Source organism: Oncorhynchus clarkii, chromosome 13 (assembly GCF_045791955.1).
Source record: "Oncorhynchus clarkii lewisi isolate Uvic-CL-2024 chromosome 13, UVic_Ocla_1.0, whole genome shotgun sequence".
Lineage (NCBI taxonomy): Eukaryota > Metazoa > Chordata > Actinopteri > Salmoniformes > Salmonidae > Oncorhynchus > Oncorhynchus clarkii.
The window spans coordinates 15,639,553-15,666,595 of record NC_092159.1 but is presented as its reverse complement, the minus strand read 5'-3'; the positions used below and the strand labels follow the sequence as shown (position 1 = coordinate 15,666,595).

Below are 27,043 nucleotides of genomic sequence, written 5' to 3'. Positions count from 1 at the left end.
ACCTTATGACATTCTCCCAATCTTCTTCTGGATCATCCAAATGCTCTCTAGCAAACTTCAGACGGGCCTGGACATGTACGGGCTTAAGCAGGGGGACATCAAATCAAATCAAATCTAATTTGTCACATACACATGGTTCGCAGATGTTAATACGAGTGTAGCGAAATGCTTGTGCTTCTAGTTCCGACAATGCAGTAATAACCAACAACTAATCTAACTAACAATTCCAAAACTACTGTCTTATACACAGTGTAAGGGGATAAAGAATATGTACATAAGGATATATGAATGAGTGATGGTACAGAGCAGCATAGGCAGGATACAGTAGATGGTATCGAGTACAGTATATACATGAGGTGAGTATGTAAACAAAGTGGCATAGTTAAAGTGGCTAGTGATACATGTATTACATAAGGATGCAGTCGATGATATAGAGTACAGTATATACAGTGCCTTGCGAAAGTATTCGGCCCCCTTGAACTTTGCGACCTTTTGCCACATTTCAGGCTTCAAACATAAAGATATAAAGCTGTATTTTTTTGTGAAAATCAACAACAAGTGGGACACAATCATGAAGTGGAACAACATTTATTGGATATTTCAAACCTTTTTAACAAATCAAAAACTGAAAAATTGGGCGTGCAAAATTATTCAGCCCCTTTACTTTCAGTGCAGCAAACTCTCTCCAGAAGTTCAGTGAGGATCTCTGAATGATCCAATGTTGACCTAAATGACTAATGATGATAAATACAATCCACCTGTGTGTAATCAAGTCTCCGTATAAATGCACCTGCACTGTGATAGTCTCAGAGGTCCGTTAAAAGCGCAGAGAGCATCATGAAGAACAAGGAACACACCAGGCAGGTCCGAGATACTGTTGTGAAGAAGTTTAAAGCCGGATTTGGATACAAAAAGATTTCCCAAGCTTTAAACATCCCAAGGAGCACTGTGCAAGCAATAATATTGAAATGGAAGGAGTATCACACCACTGCAAATCTACCAAGACCTGGCCGTCCCTCTAAACTTTCAGCTCATACAAGGAGAAGACTGATCAGAGATGCAGCCAAGAGGCCCACGATCACTCTGGATGAACTGCAGAGATCTACAGCTGAGGTGGGAGACTCTGTCCATAGGACAACAATCAGTCGTATATTGCACAAATCTGGCCTTTATGGAAGAGTGGCAAGAAGAAAGCCATTTCTTAATGGTGTCGTTTAAAGTTTGCCACATGCCACCTGGGAGACACACCAAACATGTGGAAGAAGGTGCTCTGGTCAGATGAAACCAAAATTGAACTTTTTGGCAACAATGCAAAACGTTATGTTTGGCGTAAAAGCAACACAGCTGAACACACCATCCCCACTGTCAAACATGGTGGTGGCAGCATCATGGTTTGGGCCTGCTTTTCTTCAGCAGGGACAGGGAAGATGGTTAAAATTGATGGGAAGATGGATGGAGCCAAATACAGGACCATTCTGGAAGAAAACCTGATGGAGTCTGCAAAAGACCTGAGACTGGGACGGAGATTTGTCTTCCAACAAGACAATGATCCAAAACATAAAGCAAAATCTACAATGGAATGGTTCAAAAATAAACATATCCAGGTGTTAGAATGGCCAAGTCAAAGTCCAGACCTGAATCCAATCGAGAATCTGTGGAAAGAACTGAAAACTGCTGTTCACAAATGCTCTCCATCCAACCTCACTGAGCTCGAGCTGTTTTGCAAGGAGGAATGGGAAAAAATGTCAGTCTCTCGATGTGCAAAACTGATAGAGACATACCCCAAGCGACTTACAGCTGTAATCGCAGCAAAAGGTGGCGCTACAAAGTATTAACTTAAGGGGGCTGAATAATTTTGCAAACCCAATTTTTCAGTTTTTGATTTGTTAAAAAAGTTTGAAATATCCAATAAATGTCGTTCCACTTCATGATTGTGTCCCACTTGTCGTTGATTCTTCACAAAAAAATACTGTTTTGTATCTTTATGTTTGAAGCCTGAAATGTGGCAAAAGGTCGCAAAGTTCAAGGGGGCCGAATACTTTCGCAAGGCACTGTACGTATGCATATGAGATGAATAATGTAGGGTAAGTAACATTATATAAGGTAGCATTGTTTAAAGTGGCTAGTGATATATTTACATCATTTCCCACCAATTCCCATTATTAAAGTGGCTGGAGTTGTGTCAGTGTCAGTGTGTTGGCAGCAGCCACTCAATGTTAGTGGTGGCTGTTTAACAGTCTGATGGCCTTGAGATAGAAGCTGTTTTTCAGTCTCTCGGTCCCAGCTTTGATGCACCTGTACTGACCTCGCCTTCTGGATGATGGCGGGGTGAACAGGCAGTGGCTCGGGTGGTTGATGTCCTTGATGATCTTTATGGCCTTCCTGTAACATCGGGTGGTGTAGGTGTCCTGGAGGGCAGGTAGTTTGCCCCCGGTGATGCGTTGTGCAGACCTCACTACCCTCTGGAGAGCCTTACGGTTGTGGGCGGAGCAGTTGCCGTACCAGGCGGTGATACAGCCCGCCAGGATGCTCTCGATTGTGCATCTGTAGAAGTTTGTGAGTGCTTTTGGTGACAAACCGAATTTCTTCAGCCTCCTGAGGTTGAAGAGGCGCTGCTGCGCCTTCTTCACGATGCTGTCTGTGTGAGTGGACCAATTCAGTTTGTCTGTGATGTGTATGCCGAGGAACTTAAAACTTGCTACCCTCTCCACTACTGTTCCATCGATGTGGATAGGGGGGTGTTCCCTCTGCTGTTTCCTGAAGTCCACAATCATCTCCTTAGTTTTGTTGACGTTGAGTGTGAGGTTATTTTCCTGACACCACACTCCGAGGGCCCTCACCTCCTCCCTGTAGGCCGTCTCGTCGTTGTTGGTAATCAAGCCTACCACTGTTGTGTCGTCCGCAAACTTGATGATTGAGTTGGAGGCGTGCGTGGCCACGCAGTCGTGGGTGAACAGGGAGTACAGGAGAGGGCTCAGAACGCACCCTTGTGGGGCCCCAGTGTTGAGGATCAGCGGGGTGGAGATGTTGTTGCCTACCCTCATGTCTGGCAGCGCAGGCGCAGGCGGCGTAGTGTGTTACTGATGATGGGCTTTGTTACTTTGGTCCCAGCTCTCTGCAGGTCATTCACTAGCTCCCCCCGTGTGGTTCTGGGATTTTTGCTCACCGTTCTTGTGATCATTTTGACCCCACGGGGTGAGATCTTGCGTGGAGCCACAGATCGAGGGAGATTATCAGTGGTCTTGTATGTCTTCCATTTCCAAATAATTGCTCCCAGAGTTGATTTCTTCAAACCAAGCTGCTTACCTATTGCAGATTCAGTCTTCCCAGCCTGGTGCAGGTCTATAATTTTATTTCTGGTGTTCTTTGACAGCTCTTTGGTCTTGGCCATAGTGGAGTTTGGAGTGTGACTGTTTGAGGTTGTGGACAGGTGTCTGATAACAAGTTCAAACAGGTGCCATTAATAGAGGTAACAAGTGGAGGACAGAGGAGCCTCTTAAAGAAAAAGTTACAGATCTGTGAGAGCCAGAAATCTTGCTTGTTTGTAGGTGACCAAATACTTATTTTCCACCATAATTTGCAAATAAATTCATTAAAAATCATACAATGTGATCTTTCTCATTTTGTCTGTCATAGTTGAAGTGTACCTATGATGAAAATTACAGGCCTCTCCTATCTTTTTAAGTGGGAGAAATTGCACAATTGGTGGCTGACTAAATACTTTTTTGCCCCACTGTAATTTACACAATTGGGCTGCCTGTGCAAACACAGCCATGAAATCTGCCTGGTTTACACAGCACAACAAATTATTATGTATGGGCATATCCGATTCATATCTGACCTTTTCCCAATTGTGTAAACATCAGCAAAAACATGGAATCTGTTCCGATTCTTACCATATTCGTATGTGGTTCTCAATTCATATACAATTTCAATGCCGACAAGACAATCACCCAAAAATGTAAAGGAACTGTGGCAGTAAATGAGCATTGCGTCTGCGGGCTATTTCAGAGGCTACATCAGTGAGAACGCGCAAATATGATATGGGTCACATGTAAAACAGACAACAAGATTGGGGTACAGCTGTGTAATGGGGACAGCTGTGTAAACACAGGCTAACAAAATGAATCTCAACACATGTAAACTTTCCAATAAAACGTTTTATTGAATTTGTCATTCCTATTAAGTCTGGTTACCAGACAATACATACAAAATTACTATCATCGTTCTAACATCATTTAAGTTCTAACACCGATGTTGCATTCCTGTGCAATTTCTGTGAACGTTAAAATGTATTTTCTTTTACTTATTTTTTATAAAGCCAAAAAAAAAAAAATTATAATAAAAACATCTGGACAAGGGTAACAGAAGTCAACATATAAATATCTGACCTGCCATGGGGAACAATTCACTTATGTACAATAGCTTAACTCACAAAGAATATACAACGATAGGCACAACGATAACCGTTGCCATATCCTTTCTCCAATCAGAGTAGTCTGGAGTCCAACAGTGTACATTTAGATGTTTTCTCATGGTGTGTGTTTGTGTACGTTCACAAGTGTTAACACTAAAGCAATCTCAGTCAGGGTCCTCCAGAACACCTTAAAAAAGAAGCAGGTGGAATGCTATCAACTTCCTGTCACATGAAATGCTTTTTCCATTCCTGGTTGGCTCAGCTAGGAGTCGTCGCGCTGATGACGTCAGTGCACTGCGGCTCACAGAAAGTCCCGAAGCGCCCGTACACATCCCGGGCCCGGACAGCAAAGTAATACGTAGATCCAGAAACAAATTGGGTGAGGGTACAGGCCATGGGCAGTGGCAGTGCCTTCACCTCCCCAATCTTCTTCCAGTGCTGCCCCGCTCCAGGGCCATTCCCGGCCGACCCAGCGTTGTCCTGGTGGTACGCGTACAGGTGGTAGCTTTCCACCCCTGCACAGGTCAGGTCAGTCTCTGCCACGCACCAGGACAGGACGATGCCATTCTGGTTTTGCACCCTGGCCAACTTCAGCTGGGGCTGCTGTGGTGGTGTGGTCTGGTTGGCCTCCATGGGTAGCCGGCCAGGAGGCAAGGGAGCCAAGGGTAACGGGGGCAGGGTGACAGGGGGGGGCTTGGTTGGAGTGGTATTGTTTCCCATGCGTGCTTTGGATGGGGAGTCCTTAGAGGGAAACAAGAGGAGATGGAAATTAATTAGGGCAAGAAATATGCAGGAAAACATTTCACAAATGTATAGCTTTCGAAAAATAAAAATATATAGGTAAAAGGTTTTCAAAGTAGGAAAAAAATAAAACAGCAATTACAATTCCTAAAAGTATTTTTTTTAATGTTCATTGGAGTGTCACCTACACCCTTATATTAGTTATATTCCAGAATAATAATAATTCCAATAATTCATTTTTTTTGTGATTCATATGAATGTACCCTAGTAAAATGTAATTCAGTACAACACTGTTTTTTTCCCTCAAAATTACAAATCAAATTTTATTTGTCACATACACATGGTTAGCAGATGTTAATGCGAGTGTCGCGAAATGCTTGTGCTTCTAGTTCAAATCAAATCAAATTTTATTTGTCACATACACATGGTTAGCAGATGTTAATGCGAGTGTAGCATTAACTGTAGTTCCAACAATGCAGTAATAACCAACGAGTAATCTAACCTAACAATTTCACAACAACTACCTTATACACACAAGTGTAAAGGGATGAAGAATATGTACATAAAGATAAATGAATGAGTGATGGTACAGAACGGCATAGGCAAGATGCAGTAGATGGTATCGAGTACAGTATATATACACACATATGAGATGAGTAATGTAGGGTATGTAAACATATAAAAGTGCCATTGTTTAAAGTGGCTAGTGATACATTTTTCACATCAATTTTTCCACAAGATTATATATCCATGCTTAGACTGGCAGAAATATAACTACCCAGAAAAAATGACACTTTTATTTTTGAATACCACATATTTTGTGTCACGGGTACAATTCAATTTGTTGAAGTTTTTTTCTACAAAACTTCCTGCCTTACACTGAAAAAAATGCTAAAATCTATGACAATATCTTTCACTTCATCCTTTAAGATTTGTTTTTGTCTCTCTGAGTCAACAAAAGCAAGATTTTAATAAAATACTGGTGTTATACTGTATGACAATATTTTGTTACACCGAATGACACATATCACTATGGCTCTCAAATATTGATTAAATGTGATCCTTAAGCAACAACTATTATTAGTAGCAGAAATAGTATTTTTCTTTTAGCTATTTTGTTGTTGTTATAAAACTGTGTAAAAAACAGGATAAGATGTTTAAAATGTGCAGGCTAGCTAAACTTAAATCTCTTCCATGAGAGAGAGAAAGAGAGAGAGAGAGAAATGACTCATACGCCACACACAAAGAACATGGGTTTTACTATACAACATAGTTTAACTGACACAAGGTACAATTTAATTCACATAGGATTAAATCAGCATTGAACATTTCAAACAAAGCATTCATTAAAAACATTCCATAAACATTGGGCAAAAAACTGTAGTTTTGCTTAAAATCATTACGAAACAGTGGATATCGTTCTCAAAGTAATGTCATGACATTACATCAGGCATTTGAAAGAAAATGCATAAACAATTATTACACCAACATAAAAAAAAAACATTTCTGTATTCTGAATATATATCAGAATATTAACCAAATCCATTGTTTGAACATCAAATGGAACTCATCAACGTTCTCAAATTGAACTCATCATTCAATAACATCTTTAAAACATTGATTTATTTTTAGATTGCTTGTGTTGGTCGTTTTCTTGTGTAGGCCTATGTAGTATTCTGTAGCCTAACTGGTGTGTAACTTGGAATTTGGTAAACTTTTCCCAGTCAGAGTTGCAGAGTTTTGAATTTGGACTAATGAAGCTCTGTAAACATTTCCCAGTCAGAGTTGCAGAGTTTTGAATTCCTTCGTGTTGTAGTACACGGCTCTGGTTGGGAGATTACTGCTTGGACATCCGACTTGAAGTAGTATGTGATGTCCTGAACTTGGGGCCACGCAAATTAATTATTTCTTTCAGCTGCTTGTTGCATGCAACTGATTTCCATCTCCTCTCCTACAACCTTCAAAACTTGGCCAACAAATGGCTGGTAATCGTAATTGACTATTATGAACTTTCCTTTTAAGTCCTCTGGTGGTTTCACCATTGGGGACAGGTTGTCTTCTGCTTCTGCATTTTGGTTCTGAAAGTCCACCTCTGTTGGAGCATTGCACTCACAGGGGTTACCTGCTCGGGAGCAGAAGCAGGACACCTCTCGATGGTGGATCATTCCAGGTTCCTTTGCGATGATCTGGTGGATTTTTAAGGTTTATTTGACAGCTGGCAACTAATTTGGAACTGCTTCATCAGAATCGGTTAATCTCATCCTCAATCCAGAAATTCTCCAGCATGGTGTAGAGCTCCTTTGGGCTCTGGAGGTCACCGCCCTTTTTGACAAACTCATCTACACAACGTTTAATTGAACCACCGACCCCATCAAGAGCACCTTTTCCGTGGGACTTCTCAAAAAAAAAAAACTATTTGAAACCCATGAGAAATGACACCGTGCTCAAGAGGTAGAAATTATTTTTATTTCTATATTGCGTGACGGGGCCATCACTCATGCATGTAGTGTGGTTGGGGATGTTTTTTTCCCTTCCTATCATCCAAGAAAGGCTTCAGATGAGTCCACACGGCACGCTCGTCATGCCGGAGGGACTCTGAAATGGAGGCATAGGATTGGCATTCCTGTGGTGTGTACACAACACTTGTGTGTATAGTTGCCTTCTTACGGCCGCCCCCAAAATGAAAAGCCTGAACCTCTGTATGCAGCTGACATGCATAATTTTCAGAAAAGTCCATGTGGATTACAACCTTGTGTTCTTTAAGTGTGTCTTTAAAGTTTCGGCACTGCTCAACTTGGTGCAGCCAGTTAATCTGGTGCCTCTCAAGTGCATCCAGTTACTCGTTTAAGTTTTTAACCAGATCGAGCCACTTGCCCATCTGTTTTTTTTTCTCACAAAATTTGAGAATGACCTTTCTCCATTGCTTGATTTCTCCCTTTGCCACTGTTGCCAGGAAATTAGTACATTCTCTTCAGGTAGGACCAGCTCTATTTCATCATAGCATAACTTTGCACAAAGACGGTACATGCATTGCCTGTTCTTGAGATCACAGACAATGGAAGACAGTAACTCGGAAACGCTTGAGGTTTGCAGCAACCCGCTTTGGCTCAACCTGTCAACTAGAAGTTTCACATTCTCGTGATCGAGACATGCACAGGTGTTGAGGTCATGTGCCTTCGGCTCTGTAATGTAAAGTGGCCACAGTCGTAAAAACTGTCTGTATGACAGCGAGTGTTCCATCCACCTCTGAATTGTACTCTGCATGGCATTATTTTAGAGATTTCATGAGTATGCGCCTCTGAATCTTCTTTTGCATGACCGTGTCTTTCTTCCCTGAGAAAAGGCCACTATTTTCATCTCTACTAAGAAATGCAATGACCAGTGTTTTCCTCACGGAATACATTTTCTTTTCCCCTCGTGGCCTGTATTTTTCAGTTAGATTGCGTTTGAATTTATTTGACCTTTGCATGCCCTTTCGTAATTTGTCACTTTTTTGTTGCGATTGTTTTAGTTGCATTTCCAGTTGGATAATTTTCTTCTTTAGTTCTCGTTTTTTTTTTTTGCAGCCACTTGCAACGCTTTGATACCCTTTTCACTTTTTCTGGAGTAGAGGAAGCAAGTGGTTGCTCCAGTGTTTGAGATTGAGGCTCAGGGATTGCTCTAGTTCTGGAGTCAAGGACTCAGATGGTTGCTCCAGCTCTGGAGGTGCAGGTTCATGTTGTACAAGTATTTCAGGGGGCTGCTCAAAATAGTTTCCTTCAGTGGACACTGGAGTTAAATTCATCACCACAATAATTTGTTCTATTTTTTTCACGCCACCTCCTCTGATTTAATCTCAATTTTCCCCTATTTTTTTCAGCATCAGAGTGTGTCATTGTATGGATCGGTGGATGATCAGGCTTGACAACCTTTTTTATTCTCTGATAGCTAAAAAATGAAAATGTAATATTTATGACACGGGCACAGAATAGGATTTGCATCCATGAAATGTTATTAGTAGTCTATTAATAGTAAGCTATACAATGATAACACTTAATCAAAGTTTAAAAGTTAAACCAACTCCCTCTCCCAAACATGTTTTGTTACTATTTCACTGCTAAAGTTAATAATAATCACTTTACTATAATTTGAGCCTGCGGAAAACACTTTACATTGCATTAAGTTGCAATATTACATGATAGTTAAGTATTATGCATTATTACACTGCAACTGGTACATTTCTATTCAATGCAGGCACACAAATGCAATTTCAAGATACCTACACAAAATAGATAGATAAAATGCCCATCAAACTACTTCAATTCAAACTTGTACAGTCTCAATTTTTCATAAAATGCCCCAAATGTGAAGCAGCGTTTAACTAATATAATTCATAATCCATTTTTAATCCATATTTGTGTGTGTAATATTATATTAACTAATATAATTCATCAGTTATACCTTAACTGCAGTGCAATAAAACATTAACTACAGTGTAATAGCGCAACTTAATGTTAAGTGTTATCCACCCAGCTTTATATCCTATTATATCCTATTCTGTTGCTGACAGTAGCATGAAGCCATGAAAACAATACCTTGCTTTTCTTCTGGCTAGTCTGTCCTCCCTAACAACTGGATCTGCGTTAATCTTTTGTCTGTGCCGTGTAGCACTCTCCTTATTAGACAATGACATCTACAGTATAAAGATAATGTTCCTTGAAATACCTTAAAATGCCATAAAATAGTTTACAATTATAATATTCAGTATTCATACAACAAGTAAATATGAATTGCATGATTACATTTTGTAAACTAGTGAAAACATGGGATAACAAAGCTACTGTTATTCAGCATCATGGGTGACATTTGTCATAACATGAAACTTTTGTTGTGCTAAAGGACAAAAGCGTGATACTGAAGGACGGATTTCATACATAAACATATATGGGCCAAAGACGAGATGTGTAAATTTGGTGTCCGAAGGCCATTCATTTTACATAAGATAAATATGTATAAATATAATATTAAATCACTCAACTCTTACCCTTCTTTTGACACATAAATATTTGTGTTGCAAACTATTAAATTAAGGGAGTTATTGAGCTTTAAAGTGTCAAAATGTCCTTCAGTGTAACTGTCCGGGTTAAAATTCTAATGACAAAAGTATTTTTAAAATGTAGAAATTAAATCGTAAAAATATAAATGAACACCCATAGCATAATTCAAATCAAATCTGGTCACATACACATGATTAGCAGATGTTAATGCGAGTGTAGCAAAATGCTTGTGCTTCTAGTTCCGACAGTGCAGTAATATCTAACACGTAATATAACAAATTCACACTACCTTATACACACAAATGTAAAGAGATGGAATATGAATCTGGGCCAGCAGCCTTGCGAGGGTTAACACATTTAAATGTCTTACGTCGGCCACAAAGAAGGAGAGGTGGGGGGCCCGCAGTCCTTGGTAGCGGGCTGAGTTGGTGGCACTGTATTATCCTCAAAGCGGGCAAAGAAGGTGTTTAGCTTGTCTGGAAGCAAGACGTCAGTGTCCGTGACGTGGCTGGTTTTCTTTTTGTAGTCTGTAATTGCCTGTAGACCCTGCTACATACGTCTTGTGTCTGGGCCACTGAACTGCGACTCCATTTTGTCCCTACACCGACATTTCGCTTGTTTAATTGCCTTGTGGAGGGAAAAACTAGACTGTTTATATTTGGCTATATTCCCTGACCTCTTTCCATGGTTGAATGCGGTGGTTCACGCTTTGAGTTTTGCGCGATTCCTGCCATCTATCCACAGTTTCTGGTTGGGGTAGGTTTTAATAGTCACAATGGGTACAACATCTCCAATGCACTTCCTAATAAATTTGCTCACCGAGTTGGGCGTATAAATATATGTTATTGTCTGAGGCTTCCCAGAACATTTTCCAGCCCACTCTTGAAGTGTGGATTCCGATTGGTCAGACCAGCGTTGAATGGTTCTCGTCACCCTATTTGAGGTTCTGCCTATTGGACGGTATGAGCAAGATGGTGTCATGGTTGGATTTGCCGAAGGGAGGGCGGGGGAGGAACTTGTATGCATATTGGAAGTTAGAGTAGCAGTGGTCCAGTGTTTAGCTCGAGCGGGTACTACAGTCAATGTGCTGGTAGAATTTAGATAGCCTTGTTCTCAAATTAGCTTTGTTAAAATCCCCAGCTACAATAAATGCAGCCTCAGGATATATGGTTTCCAGTTTACATAGAGTCCAGTGCAGTTCTTTCAGGGCCATTGAAGTGGGGGAGGGGGGGGGGGGGGTATACATGGCTGTGACTATAATCGAAGAGAATTCTCTTGGGAGATAATGCAGTCGGCATTTGATTGTATGGAATTCTAGGTCAGGTGAACAAAAGGACTCGAGTTCCTGTATGTTGTTATTGTTACACCATGAGTTGTTAATCATGAGGCATACATCCCCGCCCTTCTTCTTACCAGAGAGATGTTTGTTTCTGTCAGCGTGATGCATGAAGAAACCTGGTGGCTGTACCGACTCTGACAACATATCCCGAGAGCCATGTTTCCGTGAAACAGAGAATGTTAAAATATCTGATGTCTCTCTGGAAGGCAACTCATGCCCTAATTTTGTCCACCTTGTTGTCTAAAGACTGGACATTGGCGACTAATATGCTCGGAAGCGGTGAGTGGTGTGCACGCCATTCTAAGTCTAACCAGGAGGCCGCTCCCTCTGCCTCTCCTGCAGTGACAACGATGTTTTGGGTCGGCCTCTGGGATTATATCCAATGTCCAGGGTGGGGGTCCGAACAAAGGATTCGCTTCGGGAAATAAATATTCCTGGTCGTAATGTTGGTAAGTTGACGTCGCTCTTATATCCAATAGTTCTTCCCGGCTGTATGTAAGAACACTTGAGATTTTCTGGGCTAACAATGTAAGAAATAATACATAAAAAACAAAATTACTGCAGTTTCCTAAGGATTTGAAGCAAGGCGACCATCTCTGTCGGCGCCATCTTTTTTGTGTGTGTTAGTGTGTGCAAAAAATATATAGAGTAATGGGTGACATACTGTATCGGAATTTTTTTTAAAAACTTGAACAACTTTTGTCCGGACTTTTGCGCTTCATCAATGTCATTCAGTATAACAAAGGTAAAAAGCAATTTTAAAGCACATCACATGATGGTAATCATGTGACAGTGTGTGACATCACAAAGAAGACCCATTGAAGACTATCAATGTGATGAGGTCAGTAAATCTCTCTGAAATATTTTATGATTTCACCCTCTAGTAACCTTTGTAACAAAAACACATGTCCTTCAGTACAACACAGAAAATATATTTTAATGTTATTTTACAAAAGCTATATTAAATATGAAAAGTAAGGATAAATCTTTAAAGGTCAAGGCCATTACTTTATATAGGTGGCCAAGGAGCTGCCTATTTGTATTTAATTGTGTTGTGTTTGTTTCGTATTCATTAAAATGTTGAGAAATTAACACATTAAAATGTTATAGGAACTCAAATGAATCAAAGAAAAAAATGAATATGTGAAATAGATTCAGCGGTAACAAACTCACCAGAGGGGGGCGGTAGTGAACTGTCAGATGAGGACCGCCAACTGACTGTTGAGGAGATGCTCTTGATGTTGTGCCTGTAAAGAGAGGACAATGTCAAATTAGATAACAGAATAAGCATCCCCTCCTCAAATCTGCGTTGATCACAAGATTCTTTCAGTAAAAAAACAATATGCAAACTTTTACTCAAAACCACTTTTACAGAGCAAATAGACAGAGCTGACTTATAGGCTAATTGATATCCTTGGAATTCTATTAAATTGTGTCAACTGACTGAGCACAATCATAAAACATCCATCAATTAAGATTTGAATCTAATGAGTGTTATAGTAATATCAGGGTGATCTGGGGTCCATATATAAACATTAGAAAATGTTTAAACGTAAACTTTTTGTCCAACTCCGCATCTGCAATTTAAAATGGTCTACGTACTTGCATGTGATAGAACGCTACATGTTAGCTATTCCAATTAGATATCCTGGCACACTTAGCCATATGCTAACAAGTCCAGCTGGCGTTGATTATTTCCGGTCACAAATTCTGCCTCAGCCAATCAAAGATCTTAGACTTTACAGCGCCTTCAGAAATGACCCCATGACTTTTTCCATATTTTGCTGTTACAAAGTGGGATTAAAATTGATGTATTTTTTTTTGTCAACAATCTACACAAAATACTAAATGTGAAAGTGGAAGTAAAATTCTAACATTTGTATATATAAATTAAAAAAAAAAAAAAACATATCTTGATTAGAGTATTCATTAGAGTCAATACATGTTAGAATCACCTTTGGCAGAGATTACAGCTGTGAGTATTTCTGGTAAGTCTAAGAGCTTTGCACATTATTTTATTATTACAATTCTTCAAGCTCTGTCAAGTTGGTTGTTGATCATTGCTAGACAGCCATTTTCAAGTCTTGCCATAGATATTCAAGCCGATTTAAGTCAAAACTGAAACTAGACCACTCAGGAACATTCAACGTTGTCTTGGTAAGCAACTCCAGTGTATATTTGGACTTGTTTTAGGTTATTGTCCTGCTGAAAGGTGACGGTCTCCCAGTGTCTGTTGGAAAGCAGACTGGACCAGGTTATCCTCTAGGATTAAAAAAAGGTATGTTTCTTTTTACCATAAATTCCCTAGTCCCTGCCAATGACAAGCATACTCATAACATGATGCAGCCAGCCCCACCACTATGCTTGCTTATGACCCTGTCAAGAAGCATTATGACCATCATAATCATATACTGAAAAAATATATAAAAACGCAACTTGTAAAGTGTTAGTCCCATGTTTCATGAGCTGAAATAAAAGATCCCAGAAATTTCCCATACATGCAATGTGCAGTTTTGTCACAAAATACAATGTCACAGATGTCTCAAGTTGAGGGAGTGTGCAATTGGCATGCTGCCTGCAGGAATTTCCACCAGAGCTGTTGCCAGAGAATTTTATGTTAATTTCTCTCATCGTTGTTTTAGAGATTTTGCAGGATGTCCTACCGGCCTCACAACCGCAGACCTTGTTTATGGCGTTGTGTGGGCAAGCTGTTTGCTCATGTCAACGTTGTGAACAGAGTGCCCCATGGTGGCAGTGGGGATATGGTATGGGCATAAGGCATAAGGCATAAGCTACGGACAACGAACACAATTACATTTTATTTATGGTAATTTGAATGCACAGTAATACTGTGAAGAGATCCTGAGGCCCACTGTTTTAAGGTATCTGTGACCAACAGATGCATATCTGTATTTCCAGCATGTGAAATCCATAGATTAAGGCCGAATTAATTTATTTCAATTGACTGATTTCCTCATATGAACTGTAACAACATAAAATCTTAGAAATTGTTGCATGTTGCATTTATATTTTTGTTCAGTATATAAAACGTGGTACTCAGTGATATGTTGTGTTGGATTTGCCCCCAAAATAACACTTTGTATTCAGGACATAAAGTTAATTTCTTTGCCACATTTTTTGCAGTTTTAATTGCAAACAGGATGCATGTTTTGGAATATGTTTATTCTGTACAGGCTTCCTTCTTGATGCTAGGTGTACATAATGTTTTGTCGAGCGATCGATAAACTTACAAACGCTTGGATTGCTTTCGCTGTAAAGCATATTTTCAAAATCTGACACGACGGGTGGATTAACAAAAGGCTAAGCTGTGTTTTGTAGCGTCAAGAAGTTAAGTTAAAATAAGTGTTCATTCAGTATTGTTGTAATTGTCATCAGCAGAGAACTGGAAGTAAAGACGGCCAAAGGAGGAATTGGCTTTGGGGGCGAACAGTGAGATATACCTGCTGGAGCGCGTGATACGGGTGGGTGTTGCTATTGTGACCAGTGAGCTGAGATAAGGCGGGGCTTTACCTAGCAGAGACTTGTAGATGACCTGGAGCCAGTGAGTTTGGCATCGAGTATGAAGCCAGGGCCAGCCAATGAGAGCGTAAAGGACACAAATGGTGGGTAGTATATAGGGCTTTGGTGACAAAACGGATGATAGACTGCATCCAATTTGTTGAGTAAAGTGTTGGAGGCTATTTTGTAAATGACATCGCCGAAGTCAAGGATCAGTAGGATGGTCAGTTTTACGAGGGTATGTTTGGCAGCATGAGTGAAGGATGCTTTGTTGCGAAATAGGAAGCCGATTCTAGATTTATTTTTGGATTGGAGATGCTTAATGTGAGTCTGGAAGGAGAGTTTACAGTCTAACCAGACACCTAGGTATTTGTAGTTGTCCACATACTCTAAGTCAGAACCGTCCAGAGTAGTGATGCTGGACGGGCGGGCAGCGATCGGTTGAAGAGTATGCATTTAGTTTTACTTGCATTTAAGAGCAGTTGGAGGCAACGGAAGGAGAGTTGTACGGCATCGAAGCTCGTCTGGAGGTTAGTTAACCGTTTGTGACTAGGGGGCAGTATTTTCATTTTTGGAAAAATAACGTTCCCGTAGTAAACAGGATATTTTGTCAGGACAAGATGCTAGAATATGCATATAATTGACAGCTTAGGATAGAAAACACTCTAAAGTTTCCAAAACTGTAAAAATATTGTCTGTGAGTATAACAGAACTGATGTTGCAGGCGAAAGCCTGAGAAATATCCAATCCGGAAGTGCCTCATGTTTTGAAAGAGCTGCGTTCCAATGCGTCCCTATTGAGCAGTGAATGGGCTATCAACCAGATTACTTTTCTCCGATTCCCCAAGATGTCTACAGCATTGTGACGCATATATGTTGAAGAATACTCGTAAGCGACTACATTGCGCAAGTGGTCACCTGATGCTCCCAGAGTGATTCTCGCGTAAAATACAGAGGTAGCCATTATTCCAATCGGTCCTACTGAAAAACTAATTGTCCCGGTGGATATATTATCGAATAGATATTTGAAAAACACCTTGAGGATTGATTATAAACAACGTTTGCCATGTTTCTGTCGATATTATGGAGCTAATTTGGAATATTTTTTGGCGTTTTCGTGACTGCAATTTCCGGGCGATTTCTCAGCCAAACGTGAAGAACAAACGGAGCTATTTCGCCTACAAAAATAATATTTTTGGAAAAAAGGAACATTGGCTATCTAACTGGGAGTCTCGTGAGTGAAAACATCCAAAGCTCAACGGTAAACGATTTAATTTGATTGCTTTTCTGATTTCCGTGACCAAGTTACCTGCTGCTAGCTGGACAAAATGCTATGCTAGGCTATCGATAAACGTACACAAATGCTTGTCTAGCTTTGGCTGTAAAGCATATTTTGAAAATCTGAGATGACAGGGTGATTAACAAAAGGCTAAGCTGTGTCTCAATATATTTCACTTGTGATTTTCATGAATAGGAATATTTTCTAGGAATATTTATGTCCATTGCGTTATGCTAATTAGTGTCAGTCGATGATTACGCTCCCTCATGCGGGATGGGGAGTCACTAGAGGTGGATCAGAGAATCACCAGCAGCAAGAGAGACATCATTGGTGTATACAGAGAAGAGAGTCGGCCCGAGAATTGAACCCTGTGGCACCCCATAGAGACCGCCAGAGGTCCAGACAACAGGCCCTCCGATTAGACACACTGAACTTTGTCTTAGAAGTAGTTGGTAAACCAGGCGAGGCAGTCATTTGAGAAACCAAGGCTGTTTCGTCTGCCGATAAGAATGTGGTGATTGACAGAGTCGAAAGCCTTGGCCAGGTCGATGAATATGGCTGCACAGTAATGTCTCATATCGATGGCGGTTATGATATCGTTTAGGACCTTGAGCATGGCTGAGGTGCACCCATGACCAGCTCTGAAACCAGATTGTATAGTGAAGAAGGTACAGTGGGATTCGAAATGGTTGGTAATCTGTTTGTTAACTTGGCTTTCGAAGACTTTAGAAAGGCATGGTAGGATAGATATAGGTCTGTAGCAGTTTGGGTCAAGAGTGTCCCCCCCTTTGAAGAGGGGAATGACCGCAGCTGCTTTCCAATCTTTGGGATTCTCAGACGACACGAAAGAGAGGTTGAACAGACTAGTTAGTAATAGGGGTGGCAACAATTTCGGCAGATAATTTTAGAAAGAGAGGGTCCAGATTGTCTAGCCCGGCTGATTTGTAGGGGTCCAGATTGTGCAGCTCTTTCAGAACATCAGCTATCTGGATTTGGGTGAAGGAGAAATGGGGAGGCTTAGGCGAGTTGCTGTGGGGGGTTCCGGGCAGTTGACCGGGTAGCCAGGTGGAAAGCATGGTCAGCCGTAGAAAAATGCTTATTGAAATTGTCAATTATAGTGGATTTATTAGTGATGACAGTGTTTCCTAGCCTCAGTGAAGTGGGCAGCTGGGAGGAGGTGTTCTTATTCTCCATGGACTTTACAGTGTCCCAGAACTTTTTTGAGTTTGTGCTACAGGATGCAAAATTTATGTTTGAAAAAGCTAGCCTTAGCTTTCCTAACTGCCTGTGTATAGTGTCAATATCAATGACTATGTAACGTGCATGCCTCACCACTAGGAGTGCTGATCAGCGGAGGAGGTCCAGTAGATCGCTGGGTAACTGAAGAGGACGATACCGCAGTCGTAATGGCCTTTCTCACACCAGTCACTGTAGAATTAAAGAGAAGGAATTAAGAATAGAGGACAGAAGAGGGAATTCAATTCATATTTCTTTATCCAGAATTGTTCACATCATTAGCAACAATAGTCACTATTTTAGAGGACATAACTCAATAATTTAGTAGACCTCTCTGGAGTTGAAAGGGAGGAATTTGGAGATGGTTTTGGGGTTCATTCTCACCTAGCACATCATCATCATCCTCCTCCTCCTCCTCAGTGAGGTCTATGAAGGAGCCTTTGGGTCGAGCCCCCGTTTTGGTTGGAGTAGAGCTTGTTGCTTGGTTATCTGAACGGGATGGAACAGACATAGGAAAGAAAACAGTTAGATAATATTCTCTTTTACAACAGGTTTTTGGATTTTGCTGCTTCGGGTGCAACACATCCTGAGTGGATGTGCTTTGAGCACTTTGAAAGTCGGAAGTTTACATACACTTAGGTTGGAGTCATTAAACCTAGTTTTTCAACCACTCCGCAAATTTCTTGTTAACAAACAGCAGTTTAGCATGTCGGTTAGGACATCTACATGACACAAGTCATTTTTCCAACAATTGTTTACAGATCATTTCACTTAGAATTCACTATAATCACAATTCCAGTGGGTCAGAAGTTTACATACACTAACTAACTAAACAGCTTGGAAAAGCTTCTGATAGAAGCATCTGATAGGCTAATTGACATCATTTGAGTCAATTGGAGGTGTACCTGTGGATGTATTTCAAGGCCTACCTTCAAACTCAGTGCCTCTTCGCTTGACATCATGGGAAAATCAAAAGAAATCAGCCAAGACCTCAGGAAAAAAAATTGTAGACCTCCACAAGTCTGGTTCATTCTTGGGAGAAATTTCCAAACGCCTGAAGGTACCATGTTCATCTGTACAAACAATAGTACGCACGTATAAACACCATGGGACCACGCAGCCATCATACCGCTCAGGAAGGAGATGCGTTCCGTCTCCTAGAGATGAACGTGCTTTGGTGCGAAAAGTGCAAATCAATCCCAGAACAACAGCAAAGGACCTTGTAAAGATGCCGGAGGAAACGGGTACAAAAGTCCTATATCGACATAACCTGAAAGGCCGCTCAGCAAGGAAGAAGCCATTGCTCCAAAACCACCATAAAAAAAAGCCAGACAACGGTTTGCAACTGCACATGGGGACAAAGATTGTACTTTTTGGAGAAATAGAACTGTTTGGCCATAATGACCATCGTTATGTTTGGTGGAAAAAAGGGGAGGCTTGCAAGCCGAAGAACATCATCCCAACCATGAAGCACGGGGTGGCAACACCATGTTGTGGGGGTGCATTGCTGCAGGAGGGACTGCTGCACTTCACAAAATAGATGGCATCATGAGGGAGAAAAATTATGTGGATATATTGAAGGAACATCTCAAGACATCAGTCAGGAAGTTAATCTTGGTCGCAAATGCATCTTCCAAATGGACATTAACCACAAGCATACTTCCAAAGTTGTGGCAAAATGGCTTAAGGACAACAAAGTCAAGGTATTGGAGTGGCCATCACAAAGCCCTGAGCTCAATCCTAAAGAAAATGTGTGGGCAGAACTGAAAAAGCGTGTGTGAGCAAGGAGGCCTACAAACCTGACTCAGTTACACCAGCTCTGTCAGGAGGAATGGGACCAAATTCACCCAACTTATTGTGTGAAGCTTGTGGAAGGCAATACTACCAAATACTAAACTTCTGACCCACTGGGAATGTGATAAAATAAATGTGTGCTGAAATAAATCATTCTCTCTACTTTTATTCTGACATTTCACGTTCATAAAATAAAGTGGTGATCCAAACTGACCTAAGACAGGGAATTTTTACGAGGATTAAATGTCAGGAATTGTGAAAAACTGAGTTTAAATGTATTTGGCTAAAGTGTATGTAAACTTCCGACTTCAACTGTATATATAAATGCAATTATTAATCTTGTCCACATACAGTATAGGATATTGTTATCAGGCCTGTTGCTAGAAAACCCACCTGTCTTTGACGTCATAGCCGTCCCCGAAGGAGGTCCTGGAGCTGCCGAGCCCGTAGCGGCTGGACCAGAGGACGCCTGAACCGGCGCCCTTGCTGTGGTCACTGACATCCCAGCACTGGGCGTACTGATCCCCCCAGTGCCCCCCTGGTACACAGCCCGAGCCAGGGTCATCTGGGCTGGGGACATGGCTGGGGAGAGCTGGGTGGTGGAGGAGATGGGCTGCAAGGCCATGGTGGAGGTGGTGGGGCCGGCCATGGTGGAGGTGGTGGGGCCAGCCTTGAGGATATAGGTAGTGGTGGGAGTAGTGGTCTTGGCCTTGTTGAGCGAGTTGAAGGAGGACACGGGGATGTTGACCAGGGTTCCGGCCCCGCCGTTGGCCATGGCAGAGAGAGGCAGCTGGATGAGGAGCGGCTGGCCATTCTGGCCCACCACGTTGGAGCCAGAGGTGGTCTTGAGGAGCAGGGTGCCGGTGGGGCCGCTCTGGGAGGTGACGGTGCACAGGGAGGCGGAGCTAGAGGAGGTGGGGATCAGCTGCAGGATGGAGCCCTGTGTTACCATGGCAGTGGCCGTAGTGGTAGTGGGGACAGGTTTGGCCTGCTTCACCGGAGAAACTGGAAAGACAACAGGAGAGAGGAAAGGAATGGTGAGTTTATTCCTGACAGCTGATGGTCAGTTGGTGTCGTTCTTTATCTTGTAACTTGATCTCAGGGTCGTTCAATCCCCATGATAAGTGAAACATCCTATTGACAGGTAAGGGAGAAGGTGAAGAAGAAGGGAGATCTTACCTGTAAGGTTGGTAGAGACTGGGCTGGTCATGGGCTGCTTTACGACAGCTGCTACTGGCCTGTTGGAAAAGATGTGTGTTTGCATTGAGTTTAATAAAAAAAAATGTAAAGGTAATTGAAAGATGTGATTTGCATTCAGTTGGCTTGTTTAAAAATAGGTCAGAGATCATATTGAGACGGACCAGAGAAAAAGTCTTCCTGTAATTTGGCGACCTCTTTGCCACACTTTAATGTTTAATTTAATTTTACCAGTTTTACCAGTTTAATTTAATTTTACCAGTTTACTATTATTCTGTCTTCTGGCTTGGTCTTCTTCTGTTTTCCCCCCCTGTGTTTGTAACATTGTGTTCACAGATTTTTTTTTTGACTGAGTGTTTGTTATGTGTATTTTGTTGTTTGTTGTTCTTTGCATTGAATTTTACGAATTCAACCAAAAATATCTACACATTTAAAAAAAAATCTTGATCACAAAAAAGGGGGTAAAAAGTGTTGATTCCTTTAGGACTTGTTTAGTGTATAGGTATCATTCTTGAGTTGTTTGTGGTATTCTGTCATGAAAATCATGAAGTGTTTGCAGGTTAACATTTTTGGTACTGTACATTAAATAAAACATTTTGGTATACATTTGTGTTGTAATGATATATAACATGTTTTTTTATATAGTAATCCAGACCTTTATTTAGTACAGTACATTAGGAACTGGGAATATTATGAACAAATAAAATGTTTCATGGGGCAAGAATGCAATTATATTACTGTTAACGTTGGTAAAATAAAAGTGACGATTGCAACTATCTCAAGACTATGTTGTTTCCATAATTCCATACAAAACATAAAAGTGCAACACGACTACTGTTGGAAATTGGCACCTTCCCAATCAAACATGTTTAAGTCAAATTAAAGTCTGATTCAAAGAAGAACTGTAGTCTCTTCACTCTCAGGATCTCATTGATGGAGTCCCTGATCTTTTTCCAGTCTCTGGCATACAGTTTGTTGAACCTTTGTTCCAAATATTTCTTCATGGTTTCGCGCAGGTTAACAGGCAGCGCGTCTTTGCCCAACGTTCCGACGTAGTTCACCGTGGTGACCCACTTCACGTAGTTCTCGTACGAGACCAGGTTCCGGAACAGGAATACTGCGTAACGATCGGATCTGGCCTTCCTTGCAGCATTCTTAGAACGCAGGTAAAGCTGTTTCTCCTTGTCTGTGGAGATGGGACGCAGCATTATGTCTGAACGAACCCTAGTTCCTCCACTTGGTTGCTGTGGTGACTGCTGCTGTGACCCATCTCTTCTAGCAGGCTGGTGTCTTAGGTTGAATGAAGGATTCTCAAATTCCTCTTCCTCAGATATCTCTTCATACTCTTCTTCGGATTCTTCCTCCTCCTTCACTTCCTTCTCAATCCAACCAATAGAGGTCGCCAGCTCCCCTCTCCGCCATGCCCCCTCTTCAGACTGCAGCTCCAGCTTTGGATGCATTCGGAGCACGCTGTTGAGAGGAGAGGTGCAGTTGGATCGGGTGCTGTGAACACTGTCTGCACAGCTTTTAAAAGCTTGTTTTCTCAAGCTTTGGCGCATTGTATAACGTCACAAGACTCAGGACCTGGAACCATGGTGGTGTGCAAAAGAAAAGACGCAAAAACCGAACCGCTGTTTGTTTGTTTAATCCAAAACAAAATTATGATTGATTTCATGTGGGGATTTTGGTTTGAAAATGCCTGACGGGTAGGCACTAAGCGATCAAAAGAGAAGTCAGTCTTGTACATCAGAGAATACCCTCGAAAGGTATCATCTTTGTTTCCCGTTATTATGGTTTTTAGCGGATGTTGTTGCTTTTTAATCCAATCTCCCCGAGAATTTAATCCAGCCTCAGTATTATTGACAACAATCCTGTGCAGAGTCACCACATATTCAATCACACGTTGTGATTGACTCCATGTGTGGCATTCATTGGCTTCAGGCCGGTATTGTCACGTTGATACAAAGGCACAATGATAGCTAGTATAGCCCCATGCAATGACTAATACACAGCTTTCCTTCTGCATGATTTGAATTACAAATACAGAAAATACAGTTTTATTCTGGAGAATACAAGCAATGGGAATGTGCTGTCACAAGAGATTAAAAAAAAGAAAACTATAGAATATGTGAAAGTTTTGGAATTCCCATCCATGATTGCCAATGGTGATTAACACAAGACTGCAAACAAACTAAAATAATGGTTGAATCCAACATCTTCATAAGACTAGAGGCAATGCAATCCCCTGTTTTTGATTACTGTTCACCTGTGATTCACAGGAGGAAATGCATACAAACGACTAAAAGCTTTTCTAAATGAGGAAGTAGTACATTGGCAGTAGGACCGAACTCTTACCGTTGTGTCGGAATGGTGTTTGTAGCAAGTGCAGTCTTGGCAACAGGGGACGTTAGCGCCTGCGAACACACGCCATGGTGACACCTTTAGCCAACACCCTCAGCCATTTTTATTTAATTGTCTGTTTGATATTAAAGGTGCAATATGCAGAATTCGTTCCGCCATTTCCTGGTTTCTAAAATTCTAATTGTTCACCTAATTTTAGTTTATGTGACAAAACAAGCAAGTATAGTGTAGAGAATCATTGTACAATTTAAACCCCTGTGAAATATAATTTACATAACCAAAAATATTGTATTTTCAGCAAAAGACACAAAACAAATATTTAGAACGGGAAGCATTCTTAGACTTGTTTTCAATGAGAATGTCAGATCTCTATAACTCACAATTCTATGTGAATTTGGTCGGGTCACCCAAAAAAGTTACATAATGCAGCTTTAACTAATATCGATGAGTAGTAGATCACTTGCAAAAATATATCTGAGACACTGGGGTCCCATAAATTAACAAGATTTCTTACCTCCTGTTTTCTTTTGTTCTCCAAGGCCTGGTTGGCTTCTCCGAATTTCTTCGCTAATCTAGCAATCTTGGCCTGAAAAGGGTAAGAAACAGTGAGAACCTGTGAGACTTTCCATTTGTAAGGATTTGAATTAGCATTGCTGAATTTTGTGACTATTGAAAACTATGACTATTGCTGACTATAACCATTGACAACAATTTCTGACTGTTGTGACTATTGTCAAGTCGACTTGTAACAGACCCGTTGCTAGTAGTTTAACATGTAGCTAGTTTACCTGTAGTGTGTTAAGGGTGCTCTGGTGTTTTGTGGCACAATCAATCTTTTCTACCCGGTCTTTTAGCTCCTGTAAACCTTGGTCGAAGACGGTGAGCTGCAGCGCCCTCAACCGCTCCTCAACCATTTTCTGCAGAACCTGAGAAGAAGAGAAACGTAGGATGAGTTCAAGATGCAATTTAGGGCTAGATAGTGTGAGGCAATATTGTTTGAGTGGTACTTTATACCTGACTGGGGGTAAAGTCTTAAACCTGGGGGTAAAATGCTAATACGTGAGAACAGGCATCATCAATTCCTGCCAGACCAACCTTTTCAAGTTTTAGGCGACTGCCACCTTTCGCAGTGATTTTCAACTCGAGCTGAGCTTCCAACTCCACGCCCTGCACCTTCTGCCTCTTCCCGTCTCTTTCAACCTTCCCTCCATCTTTCTCGTCAACTTCCAACAGGGGACGCTTCTGTCCAGAAGAGGAGCTCTTTTCCTCCTTCACCTTCACCCCTGTTGAGACGAAGTGTTCTGGTTTAGTTTAATCAGATTATTTTGGTTAATGGTCATGTGATATAATTTCCTGTGCAGTATGCTTGTGTGCATGTTATTAATTTTAGATTTTTTTCCTGTATTGTTTTATTTGTAAAATGCAAGTATTCCCAGATTATATATTTTGTTATAAATCCCAAAAAGTTTGAAAATGAAACATAGCTGGCATAGTAGTGCCTACTACTATCAGTCAGCTCTGGATTATTTTTCAGGTCTTGCTGATTCTATAATTTCATACCTTTGTCACTTGTGGATGTAGAGGTGGAGGAGGCAAGAGATGAGGTAGAACACCCGGCAGAATTCTGTTTCTCCTTTTTCACCTCCTTTTTCACAGAAACTACCTCCATCTTTTCCTCCTTCGTTACTCCTTCCTTCTCTTTCTTCTTCTCTCCCTTCTTCACCACCTCTTCTTTGATGTCCTGATCCAGCTCAGGGGCAGCAGAGGGGGAGGGGGTGCGGACAGGGGAGGTCATGGTAGCGGCTTTAGGGGAGGTCATGGTAGCGGCTTTAGGGGAGGTCATGGTAGCGGCTTTAGGGGAGGTCATGGTAGCGGCTTTAGGGGAAGTCATGGTAGCGGCTTTAGGGGAGGTCATGGTAGCGGCTTTAGGGGAGGTCATGGTAGCGACTTTAGGGGAGGCCATGGTAGCGGCTTTGGGGGAGGAAGGTCTCTCTTCCGTGGAAGTGGAGGTCTCAGAGGCCTTGGTCTCTGTATGGTCCTTGTCCGTATCCGTTTCCATGGCCACAGTGTCTTCTTTCTGCTCTGTCCTCTTTTCCTTCCCAGACTCTTCGTCAGATGTGGCGAGCGAGACGGGAGAGAACGAAGAGTCCAGAGGATACTGATCCATAGGGGCTTGGTCCTCATGGCTCTTTCCAGTTGTAGTGCAGGCCTCCTGGAGAAGAGAACATCCAGGTAAGTTTGTATTTTAGCCGCCAAACTTAAACACATGGAGAAAAAAAAAATCCTACTTGCGGTGCTTGGACCCCTAACAATGCCAACTTCAACACTTTCCAACTATAACCCCCATTTTCCTTAACTTCCAATGTTTCCCATTTATCCATATTTCAGCTCCTCTCACTCGTTCTCATACAAACCTCTTTCTCTATCTCAGGTGCTTTCTCTTCTTTCTCGTCCGTCTTTGCCACCTCCATCTCTGTATCCTTTCCTTCCTTGTCCTTATTGGAAGGGGACGTGGAACATTCGTTTTTCTTTCCCTCTTCCTCCATCTTTTTCAGTACGTCGTTTAGGTTGTGGAATGGCGATGATGGGGAGGGAGTGGCATCTTCCTTGGCTTTGGGGCTTTGGGAGGTTGGTGGGGAGGGAGACAACGATAGGGACAGAGCAAGGGGAGGGGATCGAGAGGTCAGGGAGGTAGGGGAGACTGGGGTTGTGGAACGAGACGTCACCGCAACGTCGTTTTGCTCTCTGTCTGCCCCCTTCTGTGCATCCTCTTGGTGCGTACCGTTCGTCAGTGGGCTACGGGGAGGGGGAGAGCTGGAATTGGAATTGGATAAGGGCGGGACGGGGGACGACAATGTGCTATGGAGAGACTCCAGTTGCTGGCGGTCGCTTATCTTCATGGTTTTCCTGGCTCGGAATATCTTCTTCTTCTCTTCTGCCACAGCAACTTCCATTTTAACCTGAGGAATGACAAGGAGTGATGGGGATGTTAGTTGGAACAGGTCATGAAAGAATCCTCCTCGGGAATGCTAACAGCACCTGCGCCACCCACCTAGCTTCTACCCACTACAATGGGTACAGATGAGCTGTCTTTAAGGCCAAACCGATGTAGTGTTCTGGGACACCACTAGGGGTCACTGTAGAGCCCTGTTTTTCCCCTCTTTGTTCTATTCTAGAAGATTATTTTTCACTGTGAGCTCAGCATACAGAACCATTCTATACAAGAGTCAATTTCAGCAGAAAGAGTGACTCAGCAGAAGTCAATCAAAATGGTCTCAAGTCCAGCTTCCTCTCCACTGAAGTTTAGTCCAGCATGTTCGCTCACAACTTTTTGTCCTCAGGATTGCGAACTTGAGATGCCATGTGGTCCAGGGGTGACGAACACACTAACATGACAGAAGACTATACTTTTCACTGTAAGAACACTATCCCTCGCTTCAATTGGCTGACAAGCTTTTGCGTTGTCAAATCCAACACAGCCGGCCCAGTCTGCAGCACGGATATGACATTATCCCAGGGGATGGCAGCAACATTACTTGCTTTTGTCCCTCCCCTTTGCTCTTATTGGTCCTTTTCCTAAGCCAATCAGGGCCCCTAGATACAGGCTCCGTTGGCAACAGGGAGGAAGGGTTATGCAAGGACTGCATGATTTACCTTATACAGTTCCAATTGTCAAACGCATTCCAGCGTCGGGGCTAGGTTACAATTTGTGCTTATGGAGTTTATATTCTGCTGACAGTCATTTTCTCATAGTTACAGTGACATTGATACAATCATTAAGAACAATAGGCCAATATTCAAAATATGACATTCATATGGATTTTTGTATTTAGTCAAATGTGACCTAGGGGTGTCAGTGGTCCTATATTATATTAAAAATAATATCTCACCTGGAGGTTTCCGATCATGGATTTGACACCAAAAGGATCCAACAACCTAGAGGGGGAGGGGGAAAATGTATTTATTATTAATTCAATTTAACGACTTAAAGCACATTTCAGCAACATATAGAGCCTTTCATTAATAAGTACATCATAAAAAAACAAGTTGCAGACATGTTTTACTAGTCAGGAGATGGTGGCCGTAATAATTGATAATAGAACAGGCCGCGGGTGTTGCAAAGCT

General features: G+C 41.7%; 2 protein-coding genes across 2 annotated transcripts in view; both read right to left on the bottom strand.

Annotated features, from left to right (window-relative positions):
• LOC139424506 (myb/SANT-like DNA-binding domain-containing protein 4) overlaps positions 1-27,043 on the bottom strand; it is a 1,073,247-nt gene that overhangs the window by 391,230 nt on the left and 654,974 nt on the right. The window lies entirely within an intron of this gene.
• The window catches only part of LOC139423503 (activating transcription factor 7-interacting protein 1-like), a 56,121-nt gene continuing 33,220 nt past the window's right edge, over positions 4,143-27,043 (bottom strand). The window contains exons 3-15 of the mRNA XM_071175112.1: positions 26,809-26,854; positions 25,333-25,878; positions 24,479-25,130; positions 24,014-24,201; positions 23,707-23,844; positions 23,433-23,504; positions 22,913-22,971; positions 20,540-20,598; positions 19,754-20,365; positions 17,951-18,055; positions 17,663-17,758; positions 12,707-12,780; positions 4,143-5,158 (exon numbers count right to left, since the gene is read on the bottom strand). Coding sequence (XP_071031213.1) covers positions 4,676-5,158; positions 12,707-12,780; positions 17,663-17,758; positions 17,951-18,055; positions 19,754-20,365; positions 20,540-20,598; positions 22,913-22,971; positions 23,433-23,504; positions 23,707-23,844; positions 24,014-24,201; positions 24,479-25,130; positions 25,333-25,878; positions 26,809-26,854 — 3,130 coding nt within the window. The 3' untranslated portion in view covers positions 4,143-4,675. The remainder of the gene's footprint in view (positions 5,159-12,706; positions 12,781-17,662; positions 17,759-17,950; positions 18,056-19,753; positions 20,366-20,539; positions 20,599-22,912; positions 22,972-23,432; positions 23,505-23,706; positions 23,845-24,013; positions 24,202-24,478; positions 25,131-25,332; positions 25,879-26,808; positions 26,855-27,043) is intronic.